This window comes from Letharia columbiana (genome assembly GCF_014066305.1).
Source record: "Letharia columbiana isolate WasteWater2 chromosome Unknown Sc0000041_s0, whole genome shotgun sequence".
Taxonomy (NCBI): domain Eukaryota; kingdom Fungi; phylum Ascomycota; class Lecanoromycetes; order Lecanorales; family Parmeliaceae; genus Letharia; species Letharia columbiana.
In genome coordinates, this window is record NW_023501085.1 from 38,356 (window position 1) to 62,038 (window position 23,683).

Here is a 23,683-nt window from a genome sequence, read left to right on the forward strand (position 1 = left end):
GAGCCTTTTTGCATTGTCTGCATGTCGAAACATTCGCAAATACGCTCTCCATCTAGGATGTAGTCAATTTCGACATGTTCAAACAAGTGGTTTGATTTCTAGACTGCTTGTTGCGATGGTTTCGCAGTTCCCCGAGCATCTCTTGATTGCTTCTGCACATAGCTCCTCTCTTACCCTCAGTACCGTTCTCTTGGTGCATTTTCAGAGACCCCTCACGTTAGCGTGGCCTACTACCTTTCATTGCGGGTAGGGGAAAGCCGCAAGTCGCGACAAATCAGACAAGAGCGGTAGCAAGCCCGACGCAAAAGAAAGCAACATAAACGACTATCGTGGTCGCGCTGGGCGATCCGGACCATGGTTCCATGGATCTACGACGGACCAAGGAATTAGTGCTCCTGAAGTCCATAGTACACAGGGTTAGCTTACTCGCAGATGCACCCGGTCTTGTAGAGGTCATGGTCGCCAAGGGGGTGGAAATCTGCAAGTGGACCGATAAGCCTTTGCCGGCTCTATATCGACTGTGTTGCCTGATGTACTCTTCTGATACGAACAGCCATCTAAATCTCGAACGCTACTTTCACCGAACGAAACGGGAAATTCTGAGCACACTGAAAGGGCTGCGCAGCATTACCGCTCGCACCCAAATACAACGCCCAAAGCGCCAGCTCCGCGAAATTTTCCGCATTCAATGCCTCCTGACCCGACCCATTCTCCACCAATTCATGACTCTGCGTAACCCCCGGTGCTTGATCGGCAATAATTTTCGAGCTGTCCAATTTCCCAACCGTCTGTAACGTCTTGAGTTGCACAAACGTCCGTCAGAACGCCCACCCCAGGGTCGCCTGGCCAGGCGTCCCGGTGCACGAGGGCGCGTCGCGGGGGAGAGTGCTGTTGAGGAGGGCGGGACAGGCGTAGATTTGCGCGGCGACGGGATTCGCGCCGATGTAGCCCCATGTTGTGGTTTCGGAGCTTTTGTCGTCGCCTTGGGATAGCGAGTTGCAGGTGGCGTCGGTGTCGTTGGCGCAGTAGAGTTGGACTTGATCGTGGCTGGGGAAGGCGTCTGTGGGTAGGTCTTGCAGAGGTCGGGTCGCGAAGAGGCCGGCGTTGAAAACGGCACTCGCGGAGGAGAAGTCGCTGGGTTCGAAGAAGTAGGAGGAGAGACTGTTGGATGGGGGCTCGAGAGTGTAGGTGGCGCTGTTGCAAGGGGCACGCATGTCAATGATGGCGTTGAGGACTTGAGTTGTTTGGTCTGGACTGCATCCTGAGTCGGTGGCGAGAATGAGGCCGTAGTAGGTGGTGGAGCGGGAGGAGAGAGGGGATGTTGTGGCGAGCTATAAAAATGCGAATGCGAGCAAAGAGAGCGATAGGCAGAGATGGAAAGTAGGCATAGCTAAGGCTTTGAAAGAAGGATGCAATGAAAACTTCATTCGCTATGGTATGACCAAGTTCAGGGGGATTACTAGTACCACTGCGAACAGTTACAATTTCCCTTTTGCAGCAGACAAACTGCTCTCATACTTATGGATCTTTGCAAAATCATTCAAAACGGCGCGATTTGGCCTGATACAGGTGTTCAAACTGCAAGTAAACGTTGAGTGGTCAGGGGGGTGGAAAAATGCCCGAAACGAGGCTGTGGCGCTTCTTCCGCCACGCACAGGTTTGAATTGAGCCGCAAACCCATGCAAACACTCCGAGCCGCTGTTTCGACATCATGAGACAAAACATGGGGCTTGCATAATTGCACTTTTTGTTTCGTGAATATAGAATTGGAAAAGTGGGAAAGAGACAGAAGCTTGAAGCGCAGAGAGCATCGGCTGGCAAGGACTGGGCCTCGGTGCCGGCTGCGAAATACAACAGTGAAAAGGTGTTCCAAAGGGTCACAACGGAGAGTATAGAAAGCGGTATGGCTTAGCCCATACAAGTCGGCAAGCACACACGTTCCCGGGAAGGGTATTGTAGTGGACGTGCGCAGAGACGAGACAATCTGCAGAGCCAGTGCTGAAACCTTGAGGAAGCTTGTAATCGGGAGCCTTCTTTGCGGTAAAACCTTGAGAATGAGGAACCGTGGTTGCAGCATGCCAGTATCAAAGCGCATGCGGCTGCACCTGAAGGGCTCGATATTGTGGGCTCGATATTGTTAGACAGAAGAGGAGGGAGGAGATTTGTGTTACTGATGAAGCAGGCTCGCGGGTAGCAGAAAAGCCTGTACACCCTAACTACATGGAGACAAGCGCCTTCCCCACCAGAATTCTACTATTTCTCTCCATTAATAACTTATCATTTGACCGTCACCGTCTATCACAGCCTGGAGCCTTTTAGGCATACTATTTATACGCTCGTTAATGAACCTTTGAGGTATATGCTCCTCTTAACCATCCACGATATAATGCTTCGTAGTCCGATTATCCCAATGTGGAACTTTCGTAGATTCTACTTAGGAGGCTGCCAGCAATTCTCAATTGGGGCTAAGTCGCGAATTACTGTATGTCACGAGTCCCTTCTTTTCCTTTAACTTTCTGATAATGCAACTCTGAGCCTCGGTACTGTGCCCTGAACTCTATCCTCTTTCAGAACAAATAGATTAATTTTCCTCTGACGAGCTTGTTACACTTACGGTACTATAATAGATTTAAGAATATCGTCTCGATAAACCTTTTTAGATATCTTTCTATTATCGTTGATAGATATAGTATAGAACGTAAGATTAGATTTAAAATTATATTCGATTAGCTATATATGATATCGAAATTTTTCGCTATCGTTTTTAGGAGATTTCTTAATATGTTATATATAATTCTAATAGTATCTCTCGTCTAGTTTTCGAATGATCTATATTTACCCTATGGGCCTCAGCTAAAATAACATTTATCGAAAAATCAAACGAAGTATTAATCCTTAGAGTCGAAATATTTCTTTAATTTTATATATGTAAATTTCAGTCTACGCTTAATTAAATTTTAACTATACTAGCTCTTATAATATGTAATATATTTATAATATAGTATTAAATCTATTTATCTTTTAATCGTATCGTCTAATATCTTTAAATCTACTTTAAAATCGAGTTATTCTTATATTATAGCTTTAATTTTTATAGAGTAATTATTATTTCGAGCTTTTAAGATTAGCTCTATTTCTTATATTTAGACTTTAGATATCTTTAGTAAAGTTTCTCGATATTCTTCGTAGTCGAGATTATAATAGTAATAACGTTTATATATATTAAGGTTATCTAAATATTCGAAATATTAATTACGCGTAATATTAAAGGAGATCTTCGTATCGTTCTAGATTTATCGATAAAACTTATTATTTTGAAAGCGTTTGTAAATAATAATACCTCTTATGGGAGTATACTATTCTTGCTAAAAAGCGTGATAACTTGGTGACGATATTGTGCTTGATAATGAGAGAAAAAGAATGGATTTACGCGTGGAATTATGTGTGGGGTAGCCTTACTTCCCTAGCCGCTTGCGGCTAGGGTATACAGGCTTTTCTGCTACCCGCGAGGCAGGATAGCGAGACCTCAATTCGGCTAAACGTCGGCTTTCAATCGCGCTAGAGACTGAGCCAAGGATGTTAGCGTGTTTGAGCGCGTTCACCATCTTTCAACACCGATTCATACTCGACGGTCACCACTAACTAAGTAAAGTCTTGCCATGTCTTTCTCTAATCTCTCACGCGAACTTCGGGGCCTCATCTACCATGCACTCTTATGTCCACCGGACGGCGTCCGCCTACACCTCAAATGCGAGGCTATGTTGAGAAAGAATGAAGCGACCAAGATATTCTACGAGACAGGCGAGAGTGAAGAGGAAGAAGAGGACGAGAATGAAGAAGTGGATGATGGCAAGGACATCAAGATATGTGGGAACAGCAATTCCTCCGCCTCGGCGGTCACACCGGTCCCAACTGCCATCTTCTACGGCAGCCGCCAGATCGGACAAGAGGCGACCGAGGTCTTCTACAGCTTCAATCGCTTCACATTTGACACTGATGCTCAGACTGCACTCAAGTTTCTACACTGTCTCCGCCCCAGCTTCCGACGACGAATCAAAAACATTGGTTTCACCCGTCGGTCAACATGCGCCGACGATGGTGACTGCACAGAATTCTGGAACCCTCTATCCAATTCCATTGCTCGCCACATGTCTCTCCACTCTGTGACTGTCCAAGTGCCCCGGGATCCTACCCACGGAATAGACCATACAAAAGAGGTCAGACAGCCGCCGAATTCGGAATGGTATTGGTGGCCAGCCGCTCGGGGTTTGACAGGATTGCTCATGGCTGGAAATATACAGGAGCTCAGGATTGGATATTCTGCAACATTGAAGATCCATGCCCCAGAAGATGAGGTTCGATACGAGAAGGCTGGCCAGTCCCCGTATGAGAACCCTCTGGAGGATTTGGGCTCTATCTCTTACTTAAGGTATCCGCGGGTAGCAGAAGAGCTGGACCGAGAATATTCGGAGTACAAGGACCTTAGGAGCGCTCTCAAAGAAGGGCGACCGCATAAGTTTGATTCCCTCGGTGCCTTGTACGCTTCTCAAGAGATGAGGCGTGAGAGATGCGAATTTGCCGTTGCCCGGGAGGATGACCCAGTCGGCGATGTCGGCACTGTTCTTGTGCTCACTCGGCCTACAGCACACCAAGGACACGCACCTGATTGACAATTCGACACCAAAAATAGCAACGATGATGAGGGGCTGGATGATTGCCAATGATACTCATCAATCATTGTCACGCAATCTGAAGCCCGATCCGGTCAGGATTGCCATACTGTAACAAGACGAAAAGCAGTAATTCAATGGCGCAAAACAAATGACGTGGTGTCGAGGGGCGCAGTAGAAAACTGGAATGCAATCGACTGCCCGGCTGAGCACTAAAGCACATCTCTCCCTTTTCTGCCACATAACACCAGGGCATCTTGCCATGGCCTTGATTTTAGTTTAACTATTTGTCTCATTTTATTACCAATTCGCATAGAACATACACACGGAAAGGCAGCTCGCCAGTCGTCTCTGCCGCTGAAACCTCACTCATATTGCCGAAAACCCAGATTTTTGTGAACGAGACCTTTTGATGCTAAGAGTCCCGGAGTACCATACATGACCACCATTTCAACGAAAATTCAGGTCCAGCATCACTGCAGCCAAAGTCCAACTCCAATGATCACCCGAACCTCTTCCCAAAGCCTTCTCCACTGTTTCGCTTCTTCCCATCCGTGGCGCCCATGATGAAGTCTATCGCCTGTCCAGCCAAGTCACCTCGAGAGGAAGTTGACGACTCTCCTTGAGGCCGCTCGCTGCGTCGCGAGGCATATGGAGGAGGAGTGACCGACTGCTCGTTGATTGTCCCTTGATCTCGGTACCCGCGCTGCGACGAAAAGTCTGCATCATTGCTTTTGTCGCCTTGGGAAGCGCGTGGTATTGGATAATAGGCATCGTGTTCGGCTGAGTACCAGTACCCAGGCGGCGCATTTCCTCTAGATCCGCTGCCTTCGACCCCACGGGCTTGGGCGGATGTTTGGTATTGCGGGGGAGTGTGATTTCGTTCTGGATTGTGGGGCTGTTCGCGATACTGAGGGTTGCTGTGATGCGTCTCGGCTGTTCTGGAGAGGGGGGTAATTAGAAGACGTTTGTGGAAGAGTTGAATGCGGGGGAGTCGCTCACTTGGCAATTTTGTTGACTGCATAGATGCCTCCACCTGTCATCATAGCTGTTTTGATGAGACCCATGGCGGAAAGGTGGTGCTGGTCGAGTTTTCGGATAAGAAAAAGAAGGGAGTAGTTGGAATATTTAGGTCAGGAAATTTTTGATCTGGAGGATTTGGGCTTGGATGTCTTGTATGGGGATGAGTATGTGTTGCTTTTTGTAATGTGATTGTTTGAGATTATTTGCAGAGGAGGCAAGCAGTCTTTATATCAAACGAGCACTGACGACCTCGGAGCATCGCGAGCTGCTAGCCTTTGGTTTTCCGAGACTGCGAAACACTAGCCTCGTTCGATTCCGACTTCGAGGTCCGACTTTACGAGACGCTAGCCTAATTCGGTACTGATCTTGGAATTCCGAGGCCGTCGGAAAGCAAACCGAGGACTTGCCGAGAAGGATCCGATTATTGCTTCCGCAGGATTCCACTAGTCGATAAGCCACACATAAGGTACGCAGCATCTTGAATGCGTCAATCATTTGCTGGATCAGGTCTTGAGATGATACCCGGGCTGATACATAGCGTGCACAGCCATGGGAATCAAGGCGAAAGAGGTATAGTACCTTGATCCGAACAGCTGCGCAGAAAAGAAGGATCTCTTCGGTCCATCTTCGCACCCTTGTGACGTTGGTGTCGAGAGTGGCGGACGCGCATGATAATGGAGAGGCATTCCTATGACGCGTTCTTGCACGTCCTGTCTTTTCGTAAGACTTTATCAAATCACTTCGATCTACTCCCAAGTGAGGTTCTCGCTAAAGCCAGGACAATTGCAAGTAAAAGATGACAGGCTGGATATTCAAATGACTCGTTGGACAATCATATTTCGTTTCGAAGGACGCGCTGGGCTCTCTTGTCCTGCACCTTTAGGGTCCAATAGCATGGACAGAGCTAGAACCACTCCTCCAAACATGGAAATTTGACTGGAGTACCGTCACACATTACTATATCTATCCCCCTCGTCTAGTGCCTTGAAACGTCACCTTGCAACCTTGAGGTACTCGAGGGTTTCTCGGCAATAATGTAGTAGCGCGGCTCGGGATCGCAATCTGCAGCTGCTGGTGGGGTGAACAGATCCTCCTCAGTGTGGACGATCTCAAATCCTGCCTTCTCCAACAGCACCTTCCACCCCGCTTTCGTCAGCAGCGTTATCAGAATCGTTTTGCTCATAAACCTCCATTCAACCTTGTTCGCACACTGCCCATCAGCATCGTAATTCCCCGCTTTCACCTGCCGGCAATCCTCAGCACCGAAAGTGTTGATCAGCAACAGTCCGCCCGGCTTCAGCCACGAAAACCACGCGTGTGACATCGTAGCGATCTCTTGCCGGCTGAGCTCGAAGATCGACAGGCTGGCCACCGCACCATCGTAGCTGACCGTGGGCGCCCACTCGAGCATGTTGGCCACTTCGAAGGTCCCGCTCGGGACGGCCTTGCGGCTCAGTGACACCATGCCGGGTGACATGTCGATACCGTGGACGCGGCGTCCGCTCTCGGCGATGGCTGCGGCGACGGGCTTGCCGGTGCCGGGGCCGCAGTCGAGAATGAGGCCGGAGGCGGGGAGCATCTTGAGGTATCTCTGGATGACCTTGTGAAGACCGATGTCGTGGCCAAAGGCTGCCTCGTACTTTAAGCCCAGATCGGTCCAGAATTGTTCGTCGGAGTTTGTGGGCTCGGATGGCTGGGTGTTCTCCATCTTCAACTTTGGAACTTTGATCCTCTCGTCTCAGGGATGTTGTTTGCTTTACGCTCTGCGGAATGGACGGCGGGTCTAAGACCCGGAAGCGAGGATGGTAAGCGGAGACTGACTTGACAGCGCCGAAAACAATCGTGTGGAACAAAACCTGACGAGAGAGCTTTGAGAGATACTGTAAGGCTCAAGTTACAGGGGTCCAGTGCGCTTGAAAAACAGGCGGGCTGAGCGGAGGAAGGAGCGAGGTGGGGGAATTTCAAGTGGGGCCTAGCCATGCAGAGCGCCTACATAGGAAGGTACATCCAAGGTAGCGGCAAGCTAAAGAGTCAGCTCCGCACAGACGCGTTGATTGAGCGTATTCATGATCTTCGACAGTGCCTTGTGCTGCGCATTGTATAACAGGCACGGTCTACTTTCGCACAACTGCTAGAAGTCTTACAAAAGGTATTTTGTTTTCCACTAGTATCGTTGGAGCTGGATGTATTCTGGGCACGTATGATAATATGACAGGGAAGCTGTCAGAGGACATTGACAGTCGAGGGGATTGGCGGTACCAACTCCTGATACATTGACAAGGTCAGCATCAACCAGGATCTTCTCGCTGTCAAATACTCGAAACATCGAACTTGGAGCAAGTCTCTCCGTGAACAAAAGTAAGTCTGGGGAAGATGCTATGATTCGAGGTCAGGAAGAACAATTTTACTGCTTTAGGCTGCAACGTTTCCTGACAGCTTGCCTGCTGGAAATGTGTGCTGCCATGAGCATTTCATCACAAGAAAATTGCACTCCGCAATGCGATGATACTTGGCTCTGTTTTGGTCAGCATACTGGAGACTCTTGGAAGATAAATCTCCTTCTCAGCTTTATAGAAGCAACGCGCCTGGTCAAGCTTCGGGCAATGGATGCCTTGATCGCATCTAGGCTCAGACTGTTTCTTCACCACCACGGGCGTTATGGCTCGGTTATCAGGGACGCAGATCCTCGGACCTTACATCCCCAACTTGACGAGCAAAATCTGACTGACGGCAAAGACATGATCATCAGCGAGCATCTAGACAAAGACTGTTTCCACGCTTTCACGGATCCCTGCATGTCGAACCCTTACAAACAAGAGTAGCCAGTATCCAGGGACAAGACCTGTTCTGGTGTCAGCGTAGGACACGTGCAAGATGGATGATGTGGCAGCGCCACAACGGTGACTGGTTGGCTAACGGTAGGTCGTTTTGCCTTTGACACTTGAGCGAGGTGCATCATCTTCCGATGCCCAGACAAAGCTGCACATAATTGCGCTATCTATGCCGGCCGTGTTACGGCACCAAAGGAGGTGCAGTCGAGTTCGGGACCAACTATTTCCCAGCAATTATGCCTCGCGAGCTCGTTTTGCATCGCTACACGATCACGATCGATGCCCGATACGACAAGGATGGAAAGCAGCTCCCTGAACCTATAAAACAAGAAACTGAAAATGTGTATCCGGATCTTGCTGAACCGCTTGGAGTCGGATTCGGAGTCCTCAAGCGGAAACTCCCATTGCCCACTGATTTCAAATCAACTCTGATCTGTCTTGAGAAAAATTCGCAATCTTTGTGGGGTCCAGAGATCGAGTATTTCCACGAGAATGACAATGCACCAGGGAGTGATGCACAAATATACCAGCTACGCATCGAGGAGACGCTTCCAACTCTCAAAATCTCTGAGCTCAAAGAGTCTTGGCCTTCCACGGATGTTGGAGTGCAAGCAAGCATAGAGAGGTAACACTGACCTGAAATGGCGTATACCAGAGAACCAAAGCTGTGGCAGCAGTTACAGAAGTCGTTGCCCAATCTCCGCAGCTTCTCTCTCCTTCGAGCGTGCATGAAAGTTCTCAGAGCATGATTTGGAAGCGCCGTAAGCTGTCACGTAGCACGTCTGGTAGCTCACCCATTGCACATTGTGTATTGCTTATGAAGCATACTGGACCAGTCTTTACGTGGATGTTGAATGCCGCGGAACAGTTGCTAAAACTTGCGGGGCGACTGACGCGTGCTTGTCCCATTTCGGAGTCTAATCTAGGAGTGTTAATAAAACCATGGGTTCCCGCATAACGTGACCGTCTCAGAATGGTCCGTGCTGACGTGATTACGGCAGCTATGGAAGCCTCCAAATCTCTCTCCGTTGTTGATGCTCACTACATTACACAAGAAGGCTTCACTCCGCGATGCAGGATTTCACGGCGAACGAAGCGCACCTCTCCACATTGGACCAGATATCTCCCCAAGCCTACACTCGCTTCATCCTTTGCTTCGGACTTGACTCCGGTTCTCCTCATGATGAAGCTACACAGAGCCTGCGCCACGGTTTGGAAGCTACAGCAATTCAAATTCCAGCCTTGAAAAGCCTCGTCGTTTCGGTGACCGACTCCAGAGGAAGGGAGACCAAAGACCTCCGTCAACAAGATGTCACTATGTTCACTGTCAAAGACCTCACGACCAGTAGGCTGGACTTTGGCGAGATTCGATCACAAGGCTTCCCCAGCCAGGTCTTCGATGCCAAAATGCTATGCGCAACCGGTGTCTTTGTAGTCCCGGGATCTCCGGTGCCAACGTTTCTAGCGCAGGCCAATCTCATCGCTGGAGGTTTGCTACTCGGTCTGTCCGTCTGGCATGGAGCTTTTGACGGAACAGCTATCACTACAATACTTAGATTGTGGGCGCAAAATTGCCGCGCCACAAAAGATCCGGTAAACGATAGCATTGACACCTTCACCCTGTCTGCCGCCGCTTTCGACAATTCGCGCCTGTCGAAAGTCTCTGTCCTCCAAAGAGGGTCAGTAGAGGACCATCCCGAGTTCCTCCTACTACCCGAAGCACCAACCGCCTTACCGCCAGGCTTGACTCAGACTTTGAAGACTCAGATCTTTCACATCTCTCCTGCTTCTATTTCAGCCCTCAAAGACCTCGCGAACCCTCGGCACTCCTTGTCGCCCCAAACAGAGTACAGCTGGATCTCCACCAATACCGCCATCAGTGCTCTCCTCTGGCGATCCGTCATGTTTGCCACGTACGGTCACGAACGCCCTGTTACGGATTCAGTATCCATGTTCAGCTTGCCGCTCAATGCGCGCACAAGGATGGATCCACCTCTATCACCAGATCTCCTCGCGAGCGCATGGTGCTTTCAAGATTCTAGACTCCCAGTCAACGCTCTTCTTGAGGCCAATCTCGCCGACATCGCGCTCATTGTACGCAGAGGTACTGACAGGGTCGACGCAAGTTACATTGATTCGCTGATCAACATGATCGATAGCGTGCCGAATCCATCTCTGTTGACGCCATTGGTTTTCACGGATGTTTTGAAGACGTGTTCGATCTCTACTTCGTGGGCCGGGTTTGCGATGTACGATTTCGACTGGGGGAACGCGCTGGGTGGAACGTGCGAGAGGGTGAGGACTGTAGCTAGTGGTATGTTTAATGGTATGCAAGTTGTGCTTCCGGAGTTGACGAAAGAGATGGGTGGGGGGTTGGAGATTGTGGTTGGGTTGGAGGATGACGCGATGGAGCGGCTGAAGAGGGATGAGGTTTGGATGAAGTTTGCGCGGTTACCGTGAAGGCTCTGGGGTGTGTAGCTATTGAGGTCCACAATTAGATACTCACGCATCAAAGACTTCTTCTTCTAACGTAGCCTTTGACAACTGACTCTGGCCGTACCTGGCTAACACTTTCAAAACACCCGGGCAGGGCGGCAACGGTGGAAATAGTTGGTTTTGGAGGGCAAACTGCACTAACTACTAGATTTGGAAATCGAAACTGCACCAACTACCATATATTGAAAACCAACTACCCCACTATCAGTGCACTGATAGTGGAGCAGTTATAATAAAAGCTAAAATATCGCTCAGTGGGGGGCAATACCTATATCATAGTGTTAAGCCCTATCAGCCCTATCAGCCCTATCAGCCCTATTTCAGCCCTACTTTAACCCTATAAATGTTGACCTATTAGCTCTTTTAACTCAAAAACCGACTTTTTAAAAGATTATTATAAACTACTCAACTATCAGTTGAACCAGTTGGTTTTGCGGTCAGAACTGCACCAACTATCAACCGGTAGACCCCAAACTGCACCATCAACTACGAGAAACTAACGGTTCCACTGGTAGTGGACCAGTTAGTTGGTCCACATTGCCAGCCCTGCCCCGGGGGCTCAACTTCGGCCAACGGACACTGAAGCGGAATTCAAATCCTCAAGTCACAGAGTATACTCAATTTGTAACATATCCCCAAAAACATTTACGATCAACCAAGGGTCTAGGAAGATTCCGTGCTACCCAAATCTCCTCTGAAGGTCGAACCCCCCAAGAATTCTACACACCCCTCTCCATCCGTTCGCGCAGCCACTCTCAAATAGACAACACCACGATTCTAAGACAAAGCAGGTCAAGATGTATCAAGATACGAGCTCATTGCGCGAGAGGAGCAGCCAAACCGAGCCTACAGGATACTGCCTTTGCGTAAGGGCGACAGAAGCTGACCTCCTAGACATCCGATATCGGCTACGAGGACAACGACCTCCGAGCTGCGAAACATGAAAGTGCTATGTGCAAGAACCAAATAGTAACGACTCACGGTCACGGCAGAGGCTTCCCGTACTTTTTCCGTAGCCTGCACACACCACGCCATAGAACCGTCAGCTGCCCCCGACAACAGCGAGGAATTCGGACTTGGCCTTGGCTCGCTGTGCACCATAGATGTAGGCAAGATCTGGGAGAAGGTAAGGGTAAGGGTAGGTGGACGCTATGATGGAAATCTGTAACCTTGGCGCTCAGTTTTGCTAAAGGGTTGGGTGACGGAGAGGTTGACTGTGGGGAGTTGGAGAAGTCGTGAGGGAGTTCAGATGGTATTTTGGCTTGGACTTGATGATCGCATGTACGGATTCGAGTGTATGATGCGGCTTATCTTGGTCGGTGCTCGGATGCGCGCCGCCGCGCTGCCTAGGAATTGAGCCGCATCCATCCCACAGAAATGCGCCTCGCCGTTCGTCGTCAACAATGATTCAGATATCACGTCAAACAGATCGAGTCCTCCCGCGTCAATCGAGAATTTGTGCAACCGGAGAACCATTGTCGGATCGAAGACCGAAGGCTGGAACAAACATCCCTTTTCACAGCAACACGACCACGCACATACAGTCTTTTGACGAGCGTGCCCAAGTCATGGGGTCTCCGAACAACTGTGAGCGCTCAGACATCTTGTCGGTACTCATTGGAAGCGTTTTGAACTTTGCTTCTCCACTGGCGGCTTTCACCGAAAAAGTGATTGCGGCAACGCACTGTCTGGCCATCCATTGCCGGGGGTCATATTTCAATGCTCTATGAATTCAGGTAATAACGACTAAGTTTACCGCCTTCTATATCCTCGTTCTAGAGGTCCGTAGGCCTCCTGTCGCACTCCGGCCGTATCTTCAGTCAAATTATCCCGACTCCATTACTTTACTGTCTTAGTCTTCGTGGACACCCCGGGGGGTCCCTAGCTCTCTGGCTTTGCTCACCGCGAACGAGTTCATGTAAACGACATGGGCCGCAGGCATTGGTTCCTGATGATCTACAACTGCGTTCCAGGGGCGTCTTGCCAGTGAGCTTGTCAGTCGAGATCGTGGGGGCGAGGTCTGACTCAGTCGTTCTTGCAGCGCCATTCGTAGACCTGTTCCGCTTCGGAGTCTCCGGGCGTATTTTCAATATGGGCAATGGAAGTGCGTGTTGCTGTGAATGTCATCAGAAGACGAAGAGACGGGAGACGCGAGGGAAAGATTGAGAGTACCAGACTTTGCTTGGGAGGGATAATGGTGGAGATTGATATCAAGATCTCGAGGCGAATACAACAAGTGTGCCTTATTTGAAGAGCAAAGCTGCTAGAAAAAGGGTGAATGTAAAAAGGATTCTAAAAGCGACCTATTAACGCCCTTGCTAGCTTAGCTCCTAGGTCCCTTTGCGTCCAAGACCCTGTCGTAACATCTCTACCACAACATGTATGTAGTACTGTTTCATCCAAATATTCCGTACCTTGCAGTCCCTCAAACCTGCCATCATGCTGACTTCACCTGACCCAGTTCGTACGGCTGTTGCGCATTTGGAGTCAGCCGAGTTCCTTCGCAGCGAGGGCATAACTTACCAGAGAGGACATCTTCTGCGGACGTGCAGCCAAGCATTCATGCATTCGCCGTGGAAAGGCTGTTGGCATCGTGCTTCACACCGGACGAGCCCTTCATTACCGAGCCTTTGCAGGCAGATGGAGCAATCCCCCACAATACTCCCGTTGTCTTCCTCTGGGGGCACCAGAAGCCTGTACGCTGGGGACGGAACTGCGAGTGTTCGTGTTGCCGCCCGGGGTATAGCAGTTGGGGATGCTACATGCCTTCCAAACTGATTCTGCCGAGGACGGCGTGTTGAGGAAGCGGCGGAATTCGGCCTTGGAACCTCGACAGTGAGGGCGGGAGTTGCGGCTCCACCTCTTACGCCTGCTACTGCTGCGACTTGCTGGGTTAAAGCATCGCTCACTCGGAGGTTCCTATTTCGTAGACGGCGTAACTTCTCGCGAGCTACCTCCGTTTCCTGACGAGCTATGGCTGTATCTCGTCGAGCTATCTCGATGTCCTGAAGAGCTATCGTGAGGTCCCGGCGAGATATGGCTGCGTCCCGGCGAGCGATCTCCGCGTCCCGGCGAGCTATCTCTGCATCTTGTCGAGCGGCTTCTACCTCACGAGTATGAGTCCGAGCAGCGTGCTTGGACTGCGAAATCCGCGGCCTTCTTGCAGCTCGCTCGACTCTAACAGCATCTTCCAGTCGAACACCCTCTTCATCTAGAGCGACTTGCCCAAGCCGAGCCTCATTTTCCAGCTGCACAGTAGTCTCCAACCTAGCAGCTGCCACAATCTGGAACTGTTGAACCCGATCGCGCCATTTCGCAGCCACGACCCCGACCTGGTCTTGGTGATTCCAATGGTTGCATAGAAGGAGGCGTGCAAGACGTTCCAGCACATGGTCAACTCCGGAGGCTGATATATTCATGCTCGAGATCTGAAGTAGGAGATCAGAGGCATGTTGGCAATTCGCTGCAGCGACACGGTGATGGCAACGCCGACGCTTCGGTTTGGCATATCCGACGCAGGTGGCCCCCAACGAGACCTGGCCAACTCCCAAGACATCTTCAGCGTCCCATAGGCCAACGAGAGGAGGCATGTTTGGCGAAAGTCAATTGGGAGCAGACAATCTTAGGTAGGTTCAATGGCTTTTCTGTGAAGAGATTGTCAAGAAGATGAGTGCTGAGAGAGAGGCATACCCTGTTTTTAATGAAGCTGTCATGCAGCTGGCCGCACGGGCTTGAAACGTGAACAAAGAGATCGTTAGGCAGGACTGGACCAACAACTTCTAGGAACAAGGATCAAGCTCCTGGTTTGACACTGCGAGACATGGATGACTTGGCATGTGAAATTATACTGGTCTGTGATCAAAGCATCAACAGCTCGTCTTTCAATGTTTTTTTCGGTGAGTATGCAGCTTGGAGGCCAAGAAGTCTTTTTGCCTTAGCAGGCCCGCTGCCAGAAAACTTGGCAGCTGCGATGGCAGAATCCTCATTTGCATATCGACAATACGAGCAGGAACTTGGAGGCTCATGGTCCGTAAAGCGCTCCGTTCCATTTCCCCTGCATATTGATTGCCAACGTTTTTGCTTTTTTACCTCGCTAGGAGTTTGGAAGAGGTAAGATAGCAAAGAGCAAAACTTTATGCACTTTCTGGCGTAACCACCCAAATGGCATCTTATGAGCCTTCACATTAGGCCCCTTTCAGGTGCTCAAGGTGTTATAGTACTTGATTAGAATGTGTTAGCCTCCTAATGACGACTCCGTAGTATAATCTTAATACTCAAAAATTTCTATCGAGAATACTCGTATGTGAAGACTTCGAATTTTGTCGCATATTAGAGTACAGATGTGTGTGGGAAAGCGGTCATACGCTTTCAAGCCTACAACTAGTATAAGTTACTGTTTAGTGACGGACTACTAGTGATCACCTTTTGGTCTAGTCGTAACGAGCATAACCCCGCTTCTAGTACACGCTTCACACGCGAAAAGTCGCGAAAATATAATACGCCTTACTTTACATGAGAAGTAATGAGACGATCGTCGACTTATACAGTATTCTTGTATAGAAAGTTTAACGCGTTTGATTCGTACTTGAGTGTAAAACCTTCAAGTCAAGTTCTCTAACTAAATGTAAATTTTCATATCAAGCTCTTAGCTTTTTCCACCATCCCATCCTCCTGATGCATATATGTGTAAAATCTACACACTTCTTCCCAGCAGCATGTACAGTTTGGTTTTTTTCCACTCTGGCCAGGCCTGACCTGCGTCATCCTATTACTCACATGAGACCTCAATCTTTACAGACTCGCAACCTTGATAGTCACCTGCATTAATCCTCACGGCGCCATATGAACAAGGCTCTGCGCTTAATCTGCCAGAGGTCGTCTGATCCTTTGAAATGATCCCGGGTGAATTTCGTCGTACATCAATCTACATAAAGTTGGGAGACGTCTCCGTCTGGTTCCGCCCAAGCCTGCTTCCGCCTCCGAATCTTAACTCTATTGGCGAAGACAATGAGATGGCTTCAACAATTGATACTCTGCAACCCATCAGCTTCTACTGAGCTATAGTCCTTCTCTGCTGATCTATCCTTTGATCCTTCACCTGCTTATTTATATGGCGGTACGGTATCTAATCCTTACCATAGCAATGCAGATTCCTGTGTTTTCTTTTGTTTCTGATAAACCTTTCCCAGTAGATGGCGTCACCGATCCATTTCAACCTTTTCTATCGATCGGCCGCTCTGGCCACCGGCTCTGATCGTGACAAGACTGTGGCGGCTCGAAGCTGCGAGGACCCAAAATGCATAAGTCGAGATGCCTAGGTGTTAAGAAAGCCATCAGTGGGCAACCATGGAATGGCATACAGATTCGTGAGCTAGCTGCAGTCAAGTATTTTCGACTCTGTCTGGAACAAGCCTATGGCTGAACCCCGACTACCGAACGCTATGCCGTACACAGCGAGATCGAAAAACGAACAGCATCAGGGTCAGCCTAGCATGCCACCTGTTAGGTATAAGAAGGGCCAGGTTTCCCATATCCTACTGGTCTTTCAAGCTCATCTTTCATTACTCTTTCACTTGCATATTTTCTGCCATCGTTTCCAAGACTTCTGATTCCGGTAATCAGAGTCTTCAGACACACTATCTTTAACGGTTTTCTTCACCAACACTATCTTTAACACAGTTTCTATACTCGCAATCTCTTTGACAGGATGCATCCGACAATCTTCCTTACTTCCTTAGTAGGACTCGCTGCAGCTGCTCCCCTTGCATCGCAGAGTGCCTCGGACTGCAGCAACGGCCCAAAGTCAACTGTTACGGTCACTGTGACTCCGTCATCAAGCACATGCGGAACGACTAAAACCAGTTCGAAGCACACAACACACAGCACAGTCCCCTCGAGTAGCCACCATTCATCCATTCATTCTTCGAGTACTCGCTCTGGTAGCGTGCACTCATCCATTCATTCAACATCATTAACAAGCAGCCACCACTCAACTCCCTCCCCCGCTACTCCATGGAGTAGCCACCTGTCATCCTCCGTGCACTCGAGCACATCCTCATCTCACTGGTCGCGCCCAACTTCTTCCTCCATCAAGGGTTCCTCCAGCTCGGTTCACCCATCGTCGTCTGCTGCTTCTAGCAAGATCTCTTCCGCTAGCAGCTCCGTCAAGCCTACGATTCCGAGTAGCTCTAGCGAGATTTACTCAAGATCAGCGCATCCATCCTCGTCTGCGAGCTCCAGCAAAATTCCTTCGAGCTCAGTGCACCCAGCCTCATCCCGCAGCTATAGTAGCTCGATTGAGACTCCTTTCAGCAGCTCCATGCACCCATCTTCGTCGAGTAGCTCGGTCAAAGCTCCTGCTTCCACCAGTTCGGTACACCTATCCTCATCTGCCAGCTCAGTCCAGTTCTCTTCCTCCAGCTCGGTCAAGACCGCTTCCTCCAGCAGCTGGGAGCGTCCTTCCTCATCCCCTTCAAGCAAAGTTTCTTCAACTAGCAAGGTAGGCGTCTTCGAAGAGTCCCTGGCTGATAAGCCCCACAACATTAGTCATCCCTGGAAGAGGTTGACAGCCTGGACTAGTCCATAGATGAAAACCATCCAAGAGAAGAAATGCTGACTTCGCAATTTTAAATAGGTCACCTCTTCTAGCCAAACAATCTCTTCGAGCTCTGCACACCCAATTTCATCTTCGTCAAGCAATATCTCGCCTTTGAGCTCAGCAACTAGCGTTTCATTAAGTGTCGAATCACCGGTCAGCTCCCATTCCAGCTCAAGCACTCCTTCAAGCGTGCACTCGGCTTCTCCCTCAAGCAGCAGCCACTCTACCAGTGTATCAAGCAGCCCATTAAGCAATGCGACGACTCTTTTGCCTAACAGTAGCCACTCGAGCCTCTCATCAAGCAGCAAACCGGCCTCGTCATCGAGCTCCTCCATTAGCATTCACTCGATTGTGCCATCAACGAGCTTCTCAAGCGCTTACTCAACTGGTCCATCGAGCTCCTTCAGCAGCATCCACTCGATTGTGCCATCAACAAGCTCCTCAAGCGCTCAATCGACTGGTCCATCGAGCTCCTTCAGCAGCATCCACTCGATTGTGCCATCAATAAGCTCCTCAAGCGCTCAATCGACTGGTCCATCGAGCTCCTTCAGCAGCAGCCACTCGACTGTGTCATCAACGGGCTCCTCAAGCGCTCAATCGACTGGTCCATCGAGCTCCTTCAGCAGCAGCCACTCGACTGTGTCATCAACGGGCTCCTCAAGCGCTCAATCGACTGGTCCATCGAGCTCCTTCAGCAGCATCCACTCGATTGTGCCATCAACAAGCTCCTCAAGCGCTCAATCGACTGGTCCATCGAGCTCCTTCAGCAGCATCCACTCGACTGTGTCATCAACGGGCTCCTCAAGCGCTCACTCGACTATTCCATCGAGTTCCTCCAGCTCTAGCACTGCGTCTTTCACCTGCACTGCCTCCCCGGCCGCCCAAACCGGCTTCACAGGCCCAACCAAGCTCAACGGTGCAATCCAAGCACCTGATGGATCCACCTACTTGACTGTGCACTTCCAAGCTGGCAACACCCTTGATACCGCTTTCTGTGCTGAACAATGCCTAGGAGATGCCGCTGCCGGATGTAAATTCTTCAATGCTTACTTGGGCTACACCAACGGTCAGATCGATGGTACCCACTGCGCTGAGTACACCACCACATATGGCTCTCCATATGACACCAATGTTGGACAATATCAAGGCAACACATACTATAGTGTCGGTTGCAGCTATGGATACAGCTTAGTTTCGAGCTCTAGCTCTTCGTCTGTTGTTTCATCAACCTCGTCAAAAACTAGCTCAGCCAGCACCATCCAAAGCTCGATTGTGTCGTCCACCTCCAGCGCACCTCGAAGCTCCGTGACATCTTCAGGCCCCAGCTCTTCTCAGACGACGGCTGTCCCTTCCAGCTCTTCTCAGACGACGGCTGTCCCTTTCCAGCTCTTCTCAGACGACGGCTGTCCCTTCCAGCTCTTCTCAGACGACGGCTGTCCCTTCCAGCTCTTCTCAGACGACGGCTGTCCCTTCCAGCTCTTCTCAGACGACGGCTGTCCCTTCCAGCTCTTCTCAGACGACGGCTGTCCCTTCCAGCTCTTCTCAGACGACGGCTGTCCCTTCCAGCTCTTCTCAGACGACGGCTGTCCCTTCCAGCTCTTCTCAGACGATGGCTGTCCCTTCCAGCTCTTCTCAGACGATGGCTGTCCCTTCCAGCTCCAACGCGCCCTCGAGCTCTGACGTCTCATCTACCAACACGAGGAGACACCGTATCCAAACGGCCCAGACCACTACCATCCCAGTGCAAACCTCCACCATGGATGTCATCACCTCTGAGGTCGTCTACACAACGGTCACAAGCTGCCCAGTAGCGAGCACAACTCACACCATGGGAGGAAGCACTTCGATTGAGGTTGTTACCAGCGTCTCTACCTTCCTCACAACGGATACTGTGACTATCTGCACGAGATGCACTGCTACGACCCCCTCGTTCACACCTGCATCTAGCACCCCCGCTGCTGCTACCACCACTGCTACTGGCTCGGCTGTCAACACGCCTTCTAACTCGGGCTCCAGCGCCGCTGCTAGCACCCAGTCTTCCGCCGTCAGCTCGCCTGCTCCTACGACTATGGTCACATTGAAAGCTTCGACCGCGGCTCCCCATCCGACACAGATACTAAGCTGAGATCGAGATATTCGGCGACGGTATCTGATAATTGCTGGTCAAGATAAACCTTGCTGTTCAGTCGCATTGAGACGCGTTAGATGGCTCATGCTGGTCAAGGGTCTTGTTGTCCGATTGTGTTGAGCTAGATTAGATGGGTCTTGCTTGACAAGATGATTTTGTTTTGGTTTTGATCTTTTGGCGTTCTGGAAAAAAAGCAAAAACAGAAAAAAATCGCTCTTTTGTTTGGGATAGACTGGAATATAGAAAACGGAGAGCCTATCTTTTAAATTGCTTAAAATCCTGTTAAACTTAGCAGCTTCTCTCCATTGCTTCCAACGTTCAAGAGCATCAGTGACTCCGTCAAGAAGATGATCATTCTAGAAATCCAAGTGGTTGTCAAGACTGCCGCTACAGCCGCTATCTCCCAAACATAGCTCTAAGCTCTGCTATCAAACAAGGCAACAAGGTCGCTGCTCTTCGTATCTAACAGCTCCAAAGCAAACCCGATGATCCAAGTCCAATTAATGTGCTCCGGAGAAGAAAACCAAAGGCAATAATCGCCGAAGCACAACGCGAGATCCCTCGTCGCATTTGCGCTATCACATCATCGTGATCCGGCATCGTCGATGCCATCATCTCGGAACAATTCCAGATCTGCCGCTGCGGATCGATTGGAACCGTAGAAGTAACGCAGTCGTAACTCATCTACTAGCCACCGCGCCGCCCTTACCGCTCTTGAAGCCCATTCCTCCACCAGCTCGGGCTCGGTATCAGCAGGTCGAGCCGGGCGCCGATTCTCGCCGAAAGAACGTAGACCCTGGACAGTGCTTTCGTGCGTACTTTAGTACCTTCTCCCGCGAAAGACGCTGTAAGCGGCTGGTTTAGTAGGTTGGCCGAATCCGGCAACTACTTCTTTGGATGTCCGGAATTTTACCGCCGCGCCCTCTCCGGCGCTCCGGGCCGGCCCTGGAGCCCCGACGCCTCCTTCCACCTTCATGGGCAACCTCCATCCTCTCCCTCTCGGCCCCAGGCGCCGAAATTGCCGGCACCCCTGCCAAAGAGCAACCCCGAATCCGGCCGCGCCCTCGCACGCGGGCGGGACGCTGCCGTTTCTGGCCTGGCGGCTGGACGCGCTGTGCTCGGTGTTGTTTGCGAATCTGCTGACGGACGCGTCGCCGAAGGTTGTGGAGGACGCGAAGAGCTTCTACTTCGATGTCGCGTTGAGTGGGAGTGGGAGCATTTTGGATTCGCTGTTGGAGTGGGCGCCGAAGGAGAGGGTGCTGTATGGGAGTGGTTTCCCGTATGCGACGACCGAGGCGGAGTGGAACGATAAGGTTTTGGAGGGGTATGAGGTTGATGAGGGGGATGAGGGAGGCGATTTATTGGGAGAATGCTTTGAGGTTGTTTCCAAGGCTGGCGGGGAAGGAGGGAAAGTAGGGTCGGAAGCTGTAGTCGAATGTTTGACTACATCCACCCAACCCACCCCTCATACGACATGGAAGAACGGCACACCAATATGGGAAAACAGCTGCGCTAGCAAAATTGAATTGGGCCTAGGATTTTTTTTTTTAAATGATAGACCAAATAGAGAGAGCATGATAGACACTGGAACAAGTACTCAAATTCGACAGTATAACTCGTCTTCTGACCTTGATCTTTCCCGCGACCCCCTACTTTCCGAGACTTTTCGTCGGGTGCCTACATATTGATACACCGCGCCGGGAACCATCGTGGGGATGGGTTTTGCTACCCCTCTCCCCTGATCGAAAGGAAAACCTTTTGCTAGGCTGGTGTCTTGTGTGTTGGGTATGTTGGTGCCTTCGTCGGGGTCGATGGCACAGGATGTCGCGTTTCCGATCGGGCATAGTGGCGCGTACTCGCTTGGTTGGGTCTGTGCCGTGTGTGTACTGTACTATACTGGTATTGTGGGGTCGGAAGGGCTTCTGCGGGGTTTTGACGTTGGGTTTTGCGTGGATGTGTGTTTTGTTGTTTTGTTTGTTTTTTTTTTTTTTTTTATTTTCACGTTCTGGCTTTCCACTATTGTCCGCCGTCTATTCGCACAACATGTATGGTTAGTATAGCAATCACGAAATTATATGGAAGTTTTTTTTTTTGGAGTTCTTGAATGGATGCAATTCGCCCTCTTGAGAAGGAGCGCTAGTCACGGGAAGAGTTTTTTCCTCCCCTACGGTTCGGTGGCGGTGGGATTGTTGCAAGAAAGGCGGGTTTCCAGGGCAAAAGCTAGGGATTTCGGAGACTTTTGTCGATGGACTGTGTGTATTAGATAGAATGACATCGACAGATCCGGAAGCCAGCCGTTCTCCATAATCACCTGACAGAGACGAAAGTAAACCATACAACGCTCCTCGAACCCCATCACGGCCCGACCCACTGGCCGCTTTGCAAATCATCAGATTTTACACTCACGTTCCAGCTCCACTCGAGGTTGGACCTGGCGCGCCACCAGTGGCATCTGTGGCAGTCTCCTATCCGCGTATAAAACCTGAATAGACGCGTAGGGCGCAATATTCCCCTTGCGAAGACTACTGCTGTCGTTCGTGCTCTTGAACAACAAAAGGTTCGGCGGTGGGATCCGATGGAATCTACTACCCCTTGCTGGTGCCTTCGGAGGGGAGCGACCCGCTTTAGTGAGAGTGAAGAAGTTGCGGAAGAGGGGGCGGAGGATGGGGAGGGAGACGAGGATGAGGCTGAGGGCTTGCTCGGCACTGTGGGTGGCCTGTCAGTGGTAATGAATTGATATGCGCAGTGTCTCAGTATTCAAGGACGAACCATGCCCATTTGACGACGATGACTGCATTCCCTGTCGAGTCTCATTAAGCGAGGGCTCGGAATAGCGTTAGGATAGAAGGTAGCGCTTACAAGTGAAGTCCCTTGACCAGATCTCCTTCAGTGTGATTGCCTTTGCGACAGCGCACATTGCCGTACTGGAGATAATATGAGCGGATTTTGCTCGGTGATTTAACCGGGAGGACTCACAATACACCCAAGCCCATCAGAACACACAGCGCAACCTTAGTCCTCGTATTCATTTGCATTCGATATAACACGAAGGTGGGAATCCCCGAACAGACGAGATCGGTAAATGCATCGAGGCCTGCAAGAAGCTCTTAGCATCCTTTGCCAACCACGGAACGTTTATCTTACTAAAAGCAACGTAGGTAGTGGTGTAAGCTGTTTTCGGCGAGTAACACCTCCCGTTGACCTTTGGATCCCACAACGCGTTCAACGGTCTACATTCCGCGAGCAACATAGCCAACTGGGCGACGTGAATAGCGCCCACGAGCGCGATGTTGACCCAGAGGAAAGTAGCGATGCGCCTTTCAACCCTATCGATAACACGGAGGACGCAAAGACACAGCGAGGCTTTGACGAGTCCGAGACAGACGATGTGTTGGGCTTGCGCGGCGATGCTCCACTGTATCGTTGCATAAGCTCTGGCGGGACCGAGACATTCGATGTGCTTTCCAAGACCTGTGTGAACCCATTTGGTGACGAGAAAGGGATCTGGGAGGCCGATGATCTGCTCCGCCTCATCAGTACAAGTATCTGCATGCCCCATCCTAGAAGGGGTGGAAAGCTTACAACGCTCGCGACGAAGGTATAGTCGTCCCAATAGAACCCTTTGCCGAACTTTGTTCTACAGTACAGTCGCAGCGACACGACAATAATGGCTACGATTGTAAAGAACCATTCCATCGCCAGAAGGCTAGATTGCTGGGACTCTTGGCATAGCATTTCGAGCTGCGCTGGAGGTCATCTGGAGAGCCATTGATGCAGAGCTCATGTTGTTGCTAGCAGACCAAGAGCGATCGCGAAACGTTTAATGATGAAAATTGGATATGAGCTATGATGCCTGCTAAAAAAGACCTTTAACAGAATATATAAAGGTATACTCATGCGTCCCAGAGAAGGCGTTGTGTGCCTTGTAGGCTGTGCC

General features: G+C 50.3%; 11 protein-coding genes across 11 annotated transcripts; 6 read left to right on the forward strand and 5 right to left on the reverse strand.

Annotated features, from left to right (window-relative positions):
* Positions 1–274: 274 nt before the first annotated feature.
* On the reverse strand, positions 275–2,077 carry HO173_009542 (uncharacterized protein; the record flags this gene model as incomplete). Its single annotated transcript, XM_037311432.1, has 5 exons — positions 275–368; positions 427–478; positions 632–768; positions 832–1,194; positions 1,938–2,077. The coding sequence occupies 5 exons, from the start codon at positions 2,075–2,077 to the stop codon at positions 275–277; spliced, it is 786 nt and encodes a 261-aa protein (XP_037161588.1).
* Positions 2,078–3,659: 1,582 nt separating this feature from the next.
* Positions 3,660–4,670, forward strand: HO173_009543 (uncharacterized protein; the record flags this gene model as incomplete). The annotated part of the gene is made up of 1 exon (XM_037311433.1): positions 3,660–4,670. One exon carries the CDS (start codon positions 3,660–3,662, stop codon positions 4,668–4,670), a length of 1,011 nt encoding a protein of 336 aa, XP_037161589.1.
* A 502-nt stretch (positions 4,671–5,172) lies between these two features.
* On the reverse strand, positions 5,173–5,737 carry HO173_009544 (uncharacterized protein; the record flags this gene model as incomplete). The annotated part of the gene is made up of 2 exons (XM_037311434.1): positions 5,173–5,611; positions 5,673–5,737. The coding sequence occupies 2 exons, from the start codon at positions 5,735–5,737 to the stop codon at positions 5,173–5,175; spliced, it is 504 nt and encodes a 167-aa protein (XP_037161590.1).
* Positions 5,738–6,669: 932 nt separating this feature from the next.
* HO173_009545 (uncharacterized protein) lies at positions 6,670–7,401 on the reverse strand (the record flags this gene model as incomplete). Its single annotated transcript, XM_037311435.1, has 1 exon — positions 6,670–7,401. The coding sequence occupies one exon, from the start codon at positions 7,399–7,401 to the stop codon at positions 6,670–6,672; it is 732 nt and encodes a 243-aa protein (XP_037161591.1).
* A 1,359-nt stretch (positions 7,402–8,760) lies between these two features.
* Positions 8,761–9,153, forward strand: HO173_009546 (uncharacterized protein; the record flags this gene model as incomplete). Its single annotated transcript, XM_037311436.1, has 1 exon — positions 8,761–9,153. One exon carries the CDS (start codon positions 8,761–8,763, stop codon positions 9,151–9,153), a length of 393 nt encoding a protein of 130 aa, XP_037161592.1.
* Positions 9,154–9,595: 442 nt separating this feature from the next.
* HO173_009547 (uncharacterized protein) lies at positions 9,596–10,984 on the forward strand (the record flags this gene model as incomplete). The annotated part of the gene is made up of 1 exon (XM_037311437.1): positions 9,596–10,984. One exon carries the CDS (start codon positions 9,596–9,598, stop codon positions 10,982–10,984), a length of 1,389 nt encoding a protein of 462 aa, XP_037161593.1.
* Positions 10,985–13,468: 2,484 nt separating this feature from the next.
* On the reverse strand, positions 13,469–14,610 carry HO173_009548 (uncharacterized protein; the record flags this gene model as incomplete). Its single annotated transcript, XM_037311438.1, has 2 exons — positions 13,469–13,490; positions 13,544–14,610. 2 exons carry the CDS (start codon positions 14,608–14,610, stop codon positions 13,469–13,471), a joined length of 1,089 nt encoding a protein of 362 aa, XP_037161594.1.
* Positions 14,611–16,727: 2,117 nt separating this feature from the next.
* On the forward strand, positions 16,728–19,298 carry HO173_009549 (uncharacterized protein; the record flags this gene model as incomplete). The annotated part of the gene is made up of 2 exons (XM_037311439.1): positions 16,728–17,519; positions 17,655–19,298. 2 exons carry the CDS (start codon positions 16,728–16,730, stop codon positions 19,296–19,298), a joined length of 2,436 nt encoding a protein of 811 aa, XP_037161595.1.
* A 76-nt stretch (positions 19,299–19,374) lies between these two features.
* Positions 19,375–19,743, forward strand: HO173_009550 (uncharacterized protein; the record flags this gene model as incomplete). The annotated part of the gene is made up of 1 exon (XM_037311440.1): positions 19,375–19,743. The coding sequence occupies one exon, from the start codon at positions 19,375–19,377 to the stop codon at positions 19,741–19,743; it is 369 nt and encodes a 122-aa protein (XP_037161596.1).
* A 977-nt stretch (positions 19,744–20,720) lies between these two features.
* Positions 20,721–21,434, forward strand: HO173_009551 (uncharacterized protein; the record flags this gene model as incomplete). Its single annotated transcript, XM_037311441.1, has 1 exon — positions 20,721–21,434. The coding sequence occupies one exon, from the start codon at positions 20,721–20,723 to the stop codon at positions 21,432–21,434; it is 714 nt and encodes a 237-aa protein (XP_037161597.1).
* Positions 21,435–22,135: 701 nt separating this feature from the next.
* On the reverse strand, positions 22,136–23,481 carry HO173_009552 (uncharacterized protein; the record flags this gene model as incomplete). The annotated part of the gene is made up of 6 exons (XM_037311442.1): positions 22,136–22,451; positions 22,516–22,546; positions 22,606–22,670; positions 22,723–22,840; positions 22,891–23,266; positions 23,329–23,481. The coding sequence occupies 6 exons, from the start codon at positions 23,479–23,481 to the stop codon at positions 22,136–22,138; spliced, it is 1,059 nt and encodes a 352-aa protein (XP_037161598.1).
* Between the last annotated feature and the right edge of the window lie 202 nt (positions 23,482–23,683).